We start from the raw sequence: 12,624 nt of genomic DNA, 5'->3' as shown, positions 1-12,624 counted from the left end.
TTGTGTAAACCACGGTGGGAAGGGGCAGGGGCGTAGCCCAAGTCTGCGGTCCTGGTTCAGAACAACTACTTGAATCATCGCTTGGGCAAATGTGTGGTTAGTGCCGAGGACTGTGCCGGGTTCTGACAATATTTAGACAAATAAGGTAATTTCTGCTCTTGGTGACTACGCCCTGGTTTTCCGTTAGAAGGCCAGTATTCTCCAATGTGGGCATATCACCCACAGACTGCTCCAACAGACGGAACAGCACGCAGCCCCTCAGCTTTCCATGGCAGTCCAGATCTGTCTTGACAGAAACGTCATAAAATTTGCCTTTAAATTATAATTTGGGATGCTGAAGGGAAGGAAGAATTACTCTATCTTGTTTCTCTGGGGATTTTTATTCTTCAACTACAGTAATGGAATTTCAGACCCGGCCTACTGTCCTATTCTTTCTCAATGTACTGTAATTGTAAATTTCATCGAGAAACTGGTTGTACCAAACGTGTAAGAATCCACTAGTGGCAGATACCAAGGCATGCACTTCTAATATGTAACATACACATTAACAATATAGAATATGTTATTTCAGACGGATAAACATGAGTTCCATCATGTTTCCCAAAGCAGGTTTCTAAGCATATTTTCTTCAAAGTGTTCCTTAAAAATTCATACTTCAATAAGCTCGGGAAACATTCTTTTTCATATACCGACTGCGGGATTTTCATGATGCACATTAGCACACTGAAGACACTGGAATCCTACAATAAAGACATCTCTATAGCTACACCTTCTTGATTTCACTTACATGACGACAATACTTTCCTTATCCTAACTGCTGCTGCTATTCCTTGTAAGTAGTGCCTTGTGGAGCACACCTTGGGAAATTCTATTCAAATAAAGACTACAGTTATTCAAGTAAATCAGCAAACACTGCTTTCTCTCAAATTGCTTGTGATCCTATTTTTAAAAAACCAAAATACAAAAGCTGCTCAGAAGTAAAGTTTTTGTGTAAGTTATTTAACAAAAAAACCATAAGAATCACAAAAAATATATACAGAAAAGATAATACCCCAATTTTAGGAGAAGAATCTTAACAGTCTACTTTGAAAGGCACTAAAAATCAAGTTTTAACTGAAAAAACTTACCATACAAGGGTTTACAGTGAGTACACTCTTGATAAACTGAAACAGCAGAATACCAGGCTGTTTAACTATACTCTTGGAGTCGGACTCAATTTCAGTATTTTGAGCACCAAATCCGCTGATTACCCAGAGGTGATAACCTTCTGCACCCCAGCTCTTGAAGAGAAGAAGGGGGAAGATAAATCAAGGCAATAAAAAGTTTCTTGTTATCCTTTCCTAGTTTCAAATGTTCAAATCCTGAAATGACCAACAACAGGATTACTAGTAACTTCCAAAGCCTGGAGAAACTATGAGGAACAGTGCGGATAGGAACCCTACCCACACCTGCTACATCTTAGCTCTCTCCAGGGGAACCATCACTGCTGCTCTCTACCTGGGAGACTGAAAACACTACAGAGCAATCTTAGCTCCAAATCCTGAGAAACGCCTACTGCTCTTTATAACTTCTCCAATAACTTAACTGCCTCTCAAGTACAAAAAAATCCCTTGTGGAGGAAGATCCATGTGACCCAGCCTAAACTTGACAAAGAAGCACTCAAAACAGATGCGACTTGTCCAGAGCAAGGAACACGGGATAGGAACCTATAGGACTAAAGTTCCCGTTCCAGCCTAGCAGCCATTCTGCTCTATTACCTTGGCCAAGATACTTGGTTTTCTCAAGGTATAAGTTTCTTCCTCTACAAAAGGAGAAGGTTCAAATAAACTCTCAGTTAATGTGAATATTCTGTAACTAGATTCCAACATAGTTTTTTAAGTTTTTTGTTTTTGTTTTGGAGATGAGTGATTCCCAATCTATAAGGTCGAGAAAATAGTAGGGGGAAAATAAATTGTTGCTAAATTTCAGAAGCTTAATACAAATTTTCCTCTCCCACTGTAAGAGTTGAAAACCAACTAAAATGCTTAAATCCTAACTCTGTGATTAAAATATCAACTTAGTGAGGCTAAACACTGGCTGGTGCACGCCATTCAGAAGCACTGATGGGCAGTCACAAAAATCATTTGTTCAAACACTTCAAGTATGGAGTGGAAAGAGACAGCAAATGAGGTCCTTGATGGGAAGAGACTAGGAACCACTACTTAAGGCAACCATGGTGGTTTTAATTTTTCAAAAAGCCCGAAATCAAAAATGCCTTCCTCTGTGGAGCGAGAGAGAAAGGTAGTGAATAAGCCTCACAGCCACTAATTTCACAGCGATGGTACCCAGAAGGGCTACATCAGAAAACGTTTTTATGTAAAGACAGGAGTTACACCTCACTGCTTTCTACAGAAACTCTTGAAAACATGTAGTAAATAAAAATATTGATTGTTACAACAGGGACTTTAATGCTCTTGACAGACATCAATGGGAAGCTTCAAAAATATGTTCAAATAATATCCAAGTCCTTCAGGAAAAACACCCAATGAGCATTTCACTTCATGTTAGAGGAGAAGAGGCCATGAGAAGTGGGTATTAGTGAGTCACATAAGGAACTGAGGCTTTGGGAAGACAAAGTATCACCACATTCACAAGGATGACAGGACCTTGCTAAACATATGTAACCAAAACCAAAACCAAATAGTGAAAATCGGGCAGCCTGATTTTAAAAAGCACTGCTATCAAAGCAAGAACTGCATTAAGACGCGTCTGCTGAGATTAAAATAGCTTCGTCATTTTATGAGGCCAAGAGGAGGGGGAAAAAAAGGAAGGGAAAACAAGTTTTTCACGCTTCACCAATATTTTATAGAAAGTACTTACCATAGAGTTGATCTTAAGGGGATCTTTTTTGGTACCATCAGACCTGTAACTGAACCAGAAAAGAAACTCAAAAAGAGTCTTCTAATTACTATAATATTTGGCTTTAATTTTTCAAAAAACTCAAAATGATTTTATTCCTTTAAAATAGAAATACATAATAATGCGTGAAATATTAGCGTGCTGGTTAATACACTGAGGTGGGTCACTGAAACACAATCTTTCAGGTCCTGAGTCACTTCTTCACAGGGTCAGGCAGTTTCTGGGTATATTCGTTTTGTCGGGACTAAGGTTCAAAAAGTAGCATATGTGGGGCACCTGGGCGGCTCAGTCAGTTAAGCGTTCGGCTTCAGCTCAGGTCATGATCTCATATTCGTGGGTTCAAGCCCCACGTTGGGCTCTGGGCTGACAGCTAGCTCAGAGCTTGGAGCCTCTCTTCGGATTCTGTGTCTCCCTCTCTCTCTGACCCTCCCCTGCTCACACACTCTCTCTTTCTCTCTCTCTCAAAAAATAAATTAAAAAAAAAACATTAAAAAAAAAAGTATCGTAAGTGGTGGGCAAAGATAACCCACTGGGTTAACCTGCATCAACCCAACAAGATAATGTGATTTCGCACTTCCTACTAGTTACTTATGGCCATGGCTAACTCCTCTTAGTGGATCCTAAGCTACCTGCAGGCAAAGCCCGAACAGAGGTACCCTGGGACCTAATATGCTATCACATACACAACAGGGGTTCAACAGACAAACGCACTTTTACTGAATGAGCAATGAGTTTTAAATGGATGGAGGTTTAGAGAATCAGTACATTCTGACAAACTAATTCTGAACCTTACAAGACATTGCTTTGGGGTTAAGAGTCAAATAAGGCAGAAAAGGAGCTGTGTGACACGCAGGTTCTGTGTATCTTCTGGAGTTACTTTATTTAAAACTTGTCTTTCACTCACGCAAAATCTCCTCCGAGTGTACAAATCAGCTGGGCTCCAAACACACTCCATAAAGACAGGCCTCCGTTTTCCCAGGTCACTATTACAACACTATTGTCAGGAGACCATCTGACCAATTTAACAGCTCCTGTTTTGTTCCAAATATCTGTTAAGAAATTGTGAAAGTTAAAAATGAATGATTCCTTTAGAAACAGTATTTTTTCAAGTAGAAATGAAGAGAAAGACATGCCTGCTTCAGATAATGAGATGAATCCTACTCATTTAAGGTCGCTCAAAATGAATAAGGCCAGTAGCCTTGACCTGATCCACGCAGAACAAACTTAGCTGCCACGCACTTTTAAAGAAGTAAGAGCCGTCTGGGGCCGTATTAGCTTGAGTAATTACAACTGTACAGTTCTGAAAGTCTCTGGCTTTCGGCAATTCAGTTCCTGTAAAATGGGGACATTATTTCCCTTGAATGATTCAAAACTGAATGTCAAAGTATAAGGTGTTTTAAAATGTAAAATATGTACCACTACCATCATGCTCCACTGGTAACAGTAGAGGGGTCCAAGTTAAAATAAATTGAAGTTTAATCTTATACTAGGATTAGGCATGTAAACTCCAGCTTGAGTACTCCAGGTATTATATCTTCTTTTAACTAATAATTATTCTTTCAATCCAATATATAACTTCATTGTGCAGTGAAGTCCAAGTTTCCTTACTGGAGTTAGATGAAACATCCTAGTGTTTCCCATCAGCAATCCCGAACCGGCTACAGTATTGCTTTAAAATTAACATTCTTTTCATTTGCAACATTAACACATTTTTGCTACAAATTACAGGAGATCTGCTACAAAGGGGTGGGGGGGGGGGCATATAGATTTTAGCCTATAGAGACTAGGCTTGGTTAACAGAGAGAATTCCCTTCTGCCTGTGTTTGAATCCTCATATTAGCAACCCCCAGCATAATGAACAATGTTACTTGTGCAGATGAGAAATAAATGGGAATATACATAAGAAACATTTTATTAGTATACACCACCTGTCCAGGGGAAAAATTTTAAACCAAACCAAGAAGAATGAAACTGAAGTTTACAAAATGAAAGCAATGGGTATTTACAATCATAAAAGGATGCTGACTGAAAAGGACAGGTTATGAACAGAATTCCTACTACCCCACATAAAATATATATACACATATGCACATAATATGCATACCTATTTTCCAAGCATTATACACATATTAATTATACAAGTATTAAAATCTCGTTGCAGAGACCTATAATCACATATTAGTGGTGGTTTACCTCACCTTAAGGTGTCAGGATTACAGGTAACTTACCTAGCTGGTAAACTACAAAGAACACAGATTATGATAATCTGCATACTGAGAAAAATATTAAGAAAGTAATCCAGAGCCGTTCTGTTACAGAGTTAAAATTCCAAAAAAGAGTGAGCTGCAGAAGCCGAAAAGAAAAGAGAAACCCTAAAGAGAGACTGGTTAGTACCTGGAGGGAGGGGAAAGGGTCAGAAGCAGGGAGGGAGAAAGGTTGAAAATACACAGAGAAGGATGGGATGAGACCCAGCAATGGTGAGAGGGCTGGGGTTCTGTCCTAAACAAACACAAAGAAGGGGTCCGAGGCCACCCCAAGTCTGGGAGTCAGAACAGAAGCTGCAGCACCACGAAGCACTACAGCTGTGACACTCGGGCCAGCGGAGCCAGAAGGAAACAAGCAAGCTGGTCCCTGCTCACGATGCAGGAGGGTCCCATTTCCCAAAGTCTTAATTAAGCAGGTTTATAGTCTAAGGTTATTTAAGTCAAGCCTGTAGGAAACCAATAGGAGAGAGTGTGTTCCAAGCACCTGAGAAAACAACTGAAGAACTCAATTGTGTTGTCCCACGGAAGCAGTCAGGGGCACTTTCCTCAATGGTGGAAATGTTACTTGCTTGGTCTAACATGTAGCGCCTCCCTGCAGGCAGCTACTGAACATTCTAATGTGACCACGCAACGGAAGGGATAGGTTTTATTTAAAACGTTTTTAAATTAATTTTTAAAATTTTAATTTTTTACAGATTTTTAAAAATATTTGAGAGACAGAGAGAGAGACAGAAAGAGAGAGAGAGAGAATCTGAAGCAGGCTCTGAACTGACAGCAGCGAGCCCAGAGGGGCTGGAACTCACCAACTCCAAGATCATGACCTGAGCCCAAGCTGGATACTCAAATGACTGAGCCACCCAGGTGCCCCAAATTTTAAGTCTTTAATAAAAACAGTCACATGTGGCTGGAAGCTACTGGGCAGAACAACTTAAGTACAGACAAAGAAAAAAAATAAAGAGATAAAAGGGCCAGAAACCACAATCAAAATACCTACCACTCTGCTTTGCAGGCTGTAAGTCTGTCTTTAGAGAAAAATGCACGCAAGCCTCTAAAGGCTATCTAATAAGATAAAAATTTAAAGAGCAAATTTCTATCTCTGACAGCATAGCCAATGAGACACCTTCAATGACTCCCCACACTGAAACAAGCAGAAAGTTAAATAGAATAAACACCTCAAAACAACTGAAAATACTGGGAGGTGAGTATATCAAGTGCTTTTGTCCTTTTCTGCCAAACCCTACAGGCCCTGCCTTCTACTTCTGACGGGGGAGGCCCCCGTGTGGAAGGCAGAGCAACAGCAAAGGACACTTCCATGTTTGTGCAGGAATGGAAATTAAAGGTCTTCCTCTGAGACTCTGCAACCACGAGGCAACCTGAACGGGTAGAGAAGAATTTCAAACCGAGAACATAACGCTACGGGCTCCAGACTGACGTAGCGCTCGCAGGTCATCCGGCACAAACACACACAAATCCTCGCTGGAAGAACCCAAATTCACCTCCGGTCACAAAGATTCAAACAATTAAGTTTGAAGGAAATTAACCAGCTCTCAATAAAAAATCCTAAAACATATAAACAAAAGAATAAGAGCCCAAAGAACTAAGGCAGTAGTAACAAACTCAGAAAGGTTTCAGATACTGAGATTAACAAAGAACACAAAAAACCATTTTTTTAATATCTAAAGAAATAAAACAACACTGAAACTAGGAGCAGGTTGCATACAGATTAGAAAAGAGCTAAGTAAACCCTCTGGAAATAAAAAATACAACATTTAAAATGGACACATTAAGTAGACTATTAAGCATAAATGAAAAGAGATTAGTGTACTCAAAGATAGGCATGGAAAATTTTTCTAGAATACAATCCAGAGAAAGAAAAAAAAAGAAAAATGTTAAAAGGCAGGTTAAAAAACATATTTTTAAAAAGTGCAATGTGAGTCTGATTAGATTTCCAGAAAGAGAGATTAAAGAGGCAATATTTAGGAAGATAAAGTAAGAACTTTCCAGAAAAGTTGAATCCTCAGATCCAGCATGCCTGAAATCTCAAGCAAGATTTAAAAAAAAAATTTTTTTAATGCTTTTTATTTAGTTTTGAGAGACAGTGAGAGACAGTGAGAGCAGGGGAGGGTCAGAGAGAGAGGGAGACACAGAATCCAAAGTAGGCTCCAGGCTCCGAGCTGTCAGCACAGAGCCCGATGCAGGGCCCGAACCCACGAAACATGAGATCATGACCTGAGCCGAAGCCAGATGCTTAACCGACTGGGCCACCCAGGCGCCCTGCGATATTTTTTAAAAAATGAAAAAAATTAGAAAATTCTTTACCTTCCCAATCACAGTAAAACTACCCCAAAGACAAAGAGAAAACCTTAAAAGTACCTACAAGGAAAAAAGCCAATCTCCTGAAAAGGAAATACAACAGGACCAGATACTTCCTAATATCAACAGTGAAACCAAATGGTACTTGAACCTCAATGTACATAGATACAGTAATTGTCAATCCAAAATTGTATAACAAATTAAACCATAATTAAATTACAAGGGCAATATACATTTTCAAATTTAAAAGATTGGGTTTATTGACACAAAAAACTTCACTAAAGGAAATGCCAAAGGATGTACTGTAGAAAGAAAATGGTCTCAAATGACAGTATGAGGTCTTCTAAGAAATGATGGGCAAAAATACCGGGATACATGTGGGTAACACTAAGTTAACATTAACAGTCACATATCCTAATGTTTCCTGAGATTTCGACATCAGATACCTTAACTTCCTCCTTGACGCTAATCAGATTTTTATTATTACATTAGATTTAGACGGGGTGCCTCATTTTTTTGACATTTTTCTGATCCAAACATCAGAGAAATTTGTACAGTTATCTAAGAATTGTTCTTAATATGGGAGCATATGTACATCTGGGAGAGGAACAGAACACAGTTCGGAAAAAGGCTCCCAACTACTAATGGGAGCACAGTGTCAAATCACGAGATATGCAGTCATAAGATTCTACTGCCTGTTAAATACAATCCTACAACGTTTGCAAAGGACATGGGCTTAAAAACATATTGCTTCATTCATCACATTTGTTAACTACGTGCCTCTCAATAAACCGAACTAGCTTGGTGAAAAGAGACAGATATATCAAACACTTCTACACTGAGCCTAGTAGAAAAAAAGACCCGTATGCTAATAAGTTCAATAGAGCACTGTCAGTGACAAGATGTGATATGTGAAATACATTGGGGCACAGGAGGGAATGGTATTCTGCCTAGTTCATAAAGAGATTTCATTTGAGCTGTGTCTCGAAAGACCAACATATTCCCTCCATAGAGAAACATGGGACATTTCCGGTAAAGAGAACAGGATGAGACAAAGGCTGGCTCTCACGAATCTGTGTGGTTTGGCACAGTGGCAGCCCACGGGCAGGCTGTCCCAGAGCACTGAAGACTCGCACGGGTTACATGAGATCATCTTCAAGAGGAAATACAGAGATCTATACAGGATCTGTCGTACACAGTGTGAACGATTAGATCCAGGCAGTTCCTAGCTGCAACATCAGATTGTGCTACACTTACACTGACAATGTAACCTCTTGGTGAAGATGGCTTTTCAGGAGTTGCTGCAGAAAAAGTGTCACGTGAAAATCCATGTGGAACAGGAAATACGGGTGGGTGTACCCAATCTCATTCCAAGGTCTGAGAAATTGTACAGTGTCCAATAGGCACAGACATCCTATTAGTAACAATTAGTGGTTTTTAAAGTTTTAATTATTTTTGAGAGAGAGAGAGTGAGGGAGCGCATGCACACATAAGTGAGGGAGGTACGGAGAGGGGGAGAGAGAATCCCAAGCAGGCTCCACATTGTCAGTGCAGAGTCTGACATGGGGGCTCGATTTCATGAACCATGAGATCAGGACCTAGGCCAAAATCAAGAGTTAGATGTTTAACGGAAAGAGCCACCCAGGCACCCCAAAAGTAGTGTTGAAGAATAAAAGTAAAATATTATTTTTCTATTTATGTGTCTTATTTTTTTGAAAATCCTACCAGGGGTTAGACCTAACTACTTTATAAACAGAACTTTTGGTATTTGTTTAACAAAGGGGGACCACTGTACAATCATGGAGACATTAAGGGCAGAGGGAACAAAACATGACACCAGAGGACCCGACAGGCCACGTGTGTGGCAGATCCTGAGGAGGAGGTAACCAAACCTCTGGCTCCATACTTCAGTTTTCCCTTGCCCTCTTCTGCCATAAAGGCTTGGAAAATCCTAAGTAGCTAACGTGACATCACTACAGCCAACGAGATACAAGGGGAAGACAGCTAGCTGGAGCGGGGGAGGGGGGAGGATGGTTCTGCGAAGGCGCTCGCTTTCCTGACGGAAAAACAAATACGCCGTTTCCTCCTTTCCCCTGGACGCAAACACTAGTAATGCTTGGAGCTCAGAAGCTGCCTGCGGCCACGGAGGAAAGGCCAGATAAAGCCAGCAGGAGCTCACCTCTGGACTTCTTGCTGTGAGAGAAAATAAATCTTCCTTAAGCCACAGTAAGTTGGGTTTTCTGTTAGGTTTGGTTACAAGCATTTCCAATGACAAAGAGGTCAGAGTTAATCCTATAGGCTTCCCTCAAGATTCACTAAGGGGTTCAGAGAGAGACTGTTTTTTATTTCCTACAGTGTATCCACCACTAAGAACACTGGCCTACAGTGGGTATTCAATCAGTAAGTGCTGAATGAACACACTGAATTGGAAGGCATAAAACAACAAAGGCAGTGAAGTCAGGTAAGAGACTAGAGCAAACTCCAGAGGAGGATTATATAGGGTAAAACCAAGTGAGGACACAGAGGACTGAATGAAAAAGTAAAACAAGTAACCTTAGGAGCCTCCCTAGCTACATGGAAATCTCGGTGACACCCAGAAACTGTTATATGGTTTAACACTAAATTCGCAATTGCTACACATACCATTACCTGCACATTAAAAATTAGAAATAAGAAGGAAAATAGGACTCACCAGGATACTGTTTTGCTGTCAGCTCTAGTTTATGGGACAGCAGCATGGCTCCAGTGGTGTTATCTATTGTATAAACCTGTACAGAACCACTGTGAAAAATAAACAAGTTTTAATAAAAAAAAAAAAAAAGGGGATAAAGACAAATACAGAAAGCATGTACTATGGGATGATTATGTTCTGCTGGTAAGAGTGTAAACTAGACCAAAACCATTTTGTAAATTATTTGCAATCTCATAAATCGGAACAAATGTGTATTTGTAATCCAGTAAAATTTTCTCTCTAAACATCCTTTGTCCATGTTATCAAGAGGCATGCCTGGCGTTCATCACAGTACTGTGTATAAAGACAAAGAAACAGAAACAGTCTGAATGTCCAGCAAGAGAAAAGCAGCAGGAACCAGAGAACACTCATACAAGAGTCCGGCATACAGCATGACCATGAATGAACTTCAGTCACCCGCGTTAAAATAGACAGCTAATACATACTTATGCAGTATACTTCTGCTTCTCAACAGTCAAAACATTCAAAACATAGTACATACATCTGTGGTTAAAAAAAAAATACAACAAAGAGCCAATGGACACATTAAAGAATATATGGACATATTAAAGAATAACGGACATATTAAAGAAAAGGGGAAACGGGGGGCCGACTGGTCCCGGAAATGTGCTACTTCTCATGCTGACAGCAATTTATACAGACATTATTACTTTTATATACTTCATTATTTTTTGTATCTACACATACGATATATGTTCTTTTATGTACATGGTATCCATAATGATTTCATTTATGAAATCTTTACAAGGATCAAATTTACGAAGGGCTAGAAACCAAAACTAAAACTTGGTATCTTACTTCTATGCTACATATCAAGACTGATAACCAAGACTGTAACCATCATAAAATAATACCATTTTTGCTTATGGAACTATTGTCAATTAAAATTTTAAAACAAAAGTTGACTTTAAAGTACTGTTAAATCTCAGGCTGCTTTTGTACAAATTAGGTTGATACAGATTCATGACTGCCAGAATCTTCTGGCACTTATGTGTGCTCTTTTGTGGTAGAAGTCAGATGGTTTCCACAGCAGTTCTGACCCATGTCCAGCCGGGTCAACTCTTCTCAAGGATGATGTCTGGGACTAAAGAGACACCTGCAGGAACAGGCTGCTTGGCGTTACCCCATGGCTCACTGATGCTGTGTGTTTAACTCTTCATTGTGGATCATTTCTCCTGCTGTGTTTTTGCATTTATTATTCTTTTCTTTTGCAATGTCTGATGTGGATCTTTTTTATATCTTCCATATTTAATACTGAAAAGAGACCGTCTCCAGCTCTCTCGGGTTCCCTCTTTGTGCCACTATGTCACCTGTGCCTGTCTGTCCTGAGTCTTGGCTGCTCTGTCTCCCCAGATTCTCACTTCCTCCTAATTCAGCTAAGGAAATCTGCCAGGACCCATCTCTGTGGCCTCAGGCTGCGTGCGACCTGGAAATGCAAAGTAATTAAAGCTGAGGCATTTACAGAGTTTTCTTATTTGTTTCTCATCTTTCAGGGATCAGTGTTCTTTGGTGCTCAATGTCTCAAATTCATACTGCCATACTGTTTCATGTTTTTCTCCATTTTTCCCTGCACATGGGAAAGAAAATCTGATCTGTTAGTCCATCTTAATCAGAAGTCAAAAGCCTGCGAATAGGTATCTTTCCAGACCACCTGCCCAATTAGACACTCTGCTGAAAGACAGCAGTAGGTAGCTAGCAGGTATTTACTCATTTTTGCTCTGCATCTGAAACTGCCATGTGGTAACTTTGGGTTGCTGAGCTCTAACAAGTCAGTGAGGAGGGCCCAAATATTTCTACTACAAGAAACTGGTGTTAAGTCAACACTTAACAAAAGACTGACAATTAACCTTTTTATGTATTCTATAAGGTCTCCATTGTTTACATTATTTTTATTTCCATTTTTCATTAAAGCTTTATGAGAGAGAGATTTTTTTCATGTGTAAGACACTATTAACCTCAAAGCAAAAAAGATCTCCATAACAGAGATATGGCTATTACCACAAGTGACCAAATTTCGTATCATTAATACCAGGACAACCTAACATTTCTGCTCCACGGTGCCACAGTAAGTACACATCACATGTGACCATGTGTAACCAGCATCTAGTCAAACTTTTAAACGTAAAGGTAAGTGTTAGGTTGTAAGACTGATCCCCTGCAAACTGGTGTCCTGACAGTCAGCGTCTTATACAACTTAAAGGATACCAGCTACAGGTTAGTGTTCAGGGCAGTTAATCCTGGTTAGGGCAGGAAGGTCAGAGCTAGGAGCCACTGTTTCGTCCTACAAGGCTGGTACTCTCCCAACTGATGGGAAAGTAAGACGACTGAAAGGCCGAAGGCCAAGATTCCAGCTGCATGACCCTGGGGAGGGGACCCTCTTGTTGATCCCAGCACCCG

At 40.0% G+C, this 12,624-nt stretch overlaps 1 protein-coding gene across 4 annotated transcripts in view; it reads right to left on the bottom strand.

Annotated features, from left to right (window-relative positions):
• Window positions 1–12,624, bottom strand: part of RIC1 (RIC1 homolog, RAB6A GEF complex partner 1) — a 106,383-nt gene that overhangs the window by 30,494 nt on the left and 63,265 nt on the right. For all 4 annotated transcript variants that reach the window (XM_029920124.1, XM_029920126.1, XM_029920127.1 and 1 more), the window contains 4 exons: window positions 10,168–10,256; window positions 3,803–3,947; window positions 2,860–2,908; window positions 1,128–1,280 (listed from right to left, as the gene is read on the bottom strand). In XM_029920124.1, the coding sequence (XP_029775984.1) occupies window positions 1,128–1,280; window positions 2,860–2,908; window positions 3,803–3,947; window positions 10,168–10,256 (436 nt within the window). The remainder of the gene's footprint in view (window positions 1–1,127; window positions 1,281–2,859; window positions 2,909–3,802; window positions 3,948–10,167; window positions 10,257–12,624) is intronic.

The sequence above is a fragment of the Suricata suricatta genome, chromosome 13 (genome assembly GCF_006229205.1).
Source record: "Suricata suricatta isolate VVHF042 chromosome 13, meerkat_22Aug2017_6uvM2_HiC, whole genome shotgun sequence".
In the NCBI taxonomy this organism is placed as follows: Eukaryota; Metazoa; Chordata; class Mammalia; order Carnivora; family Herpestidae; genus Suricata; species Suricata suricatta.
Note: the sequence above shows the minus strand (reverse complement) of the source record. Positions and strands in the feature narration are given on the sequence as shown.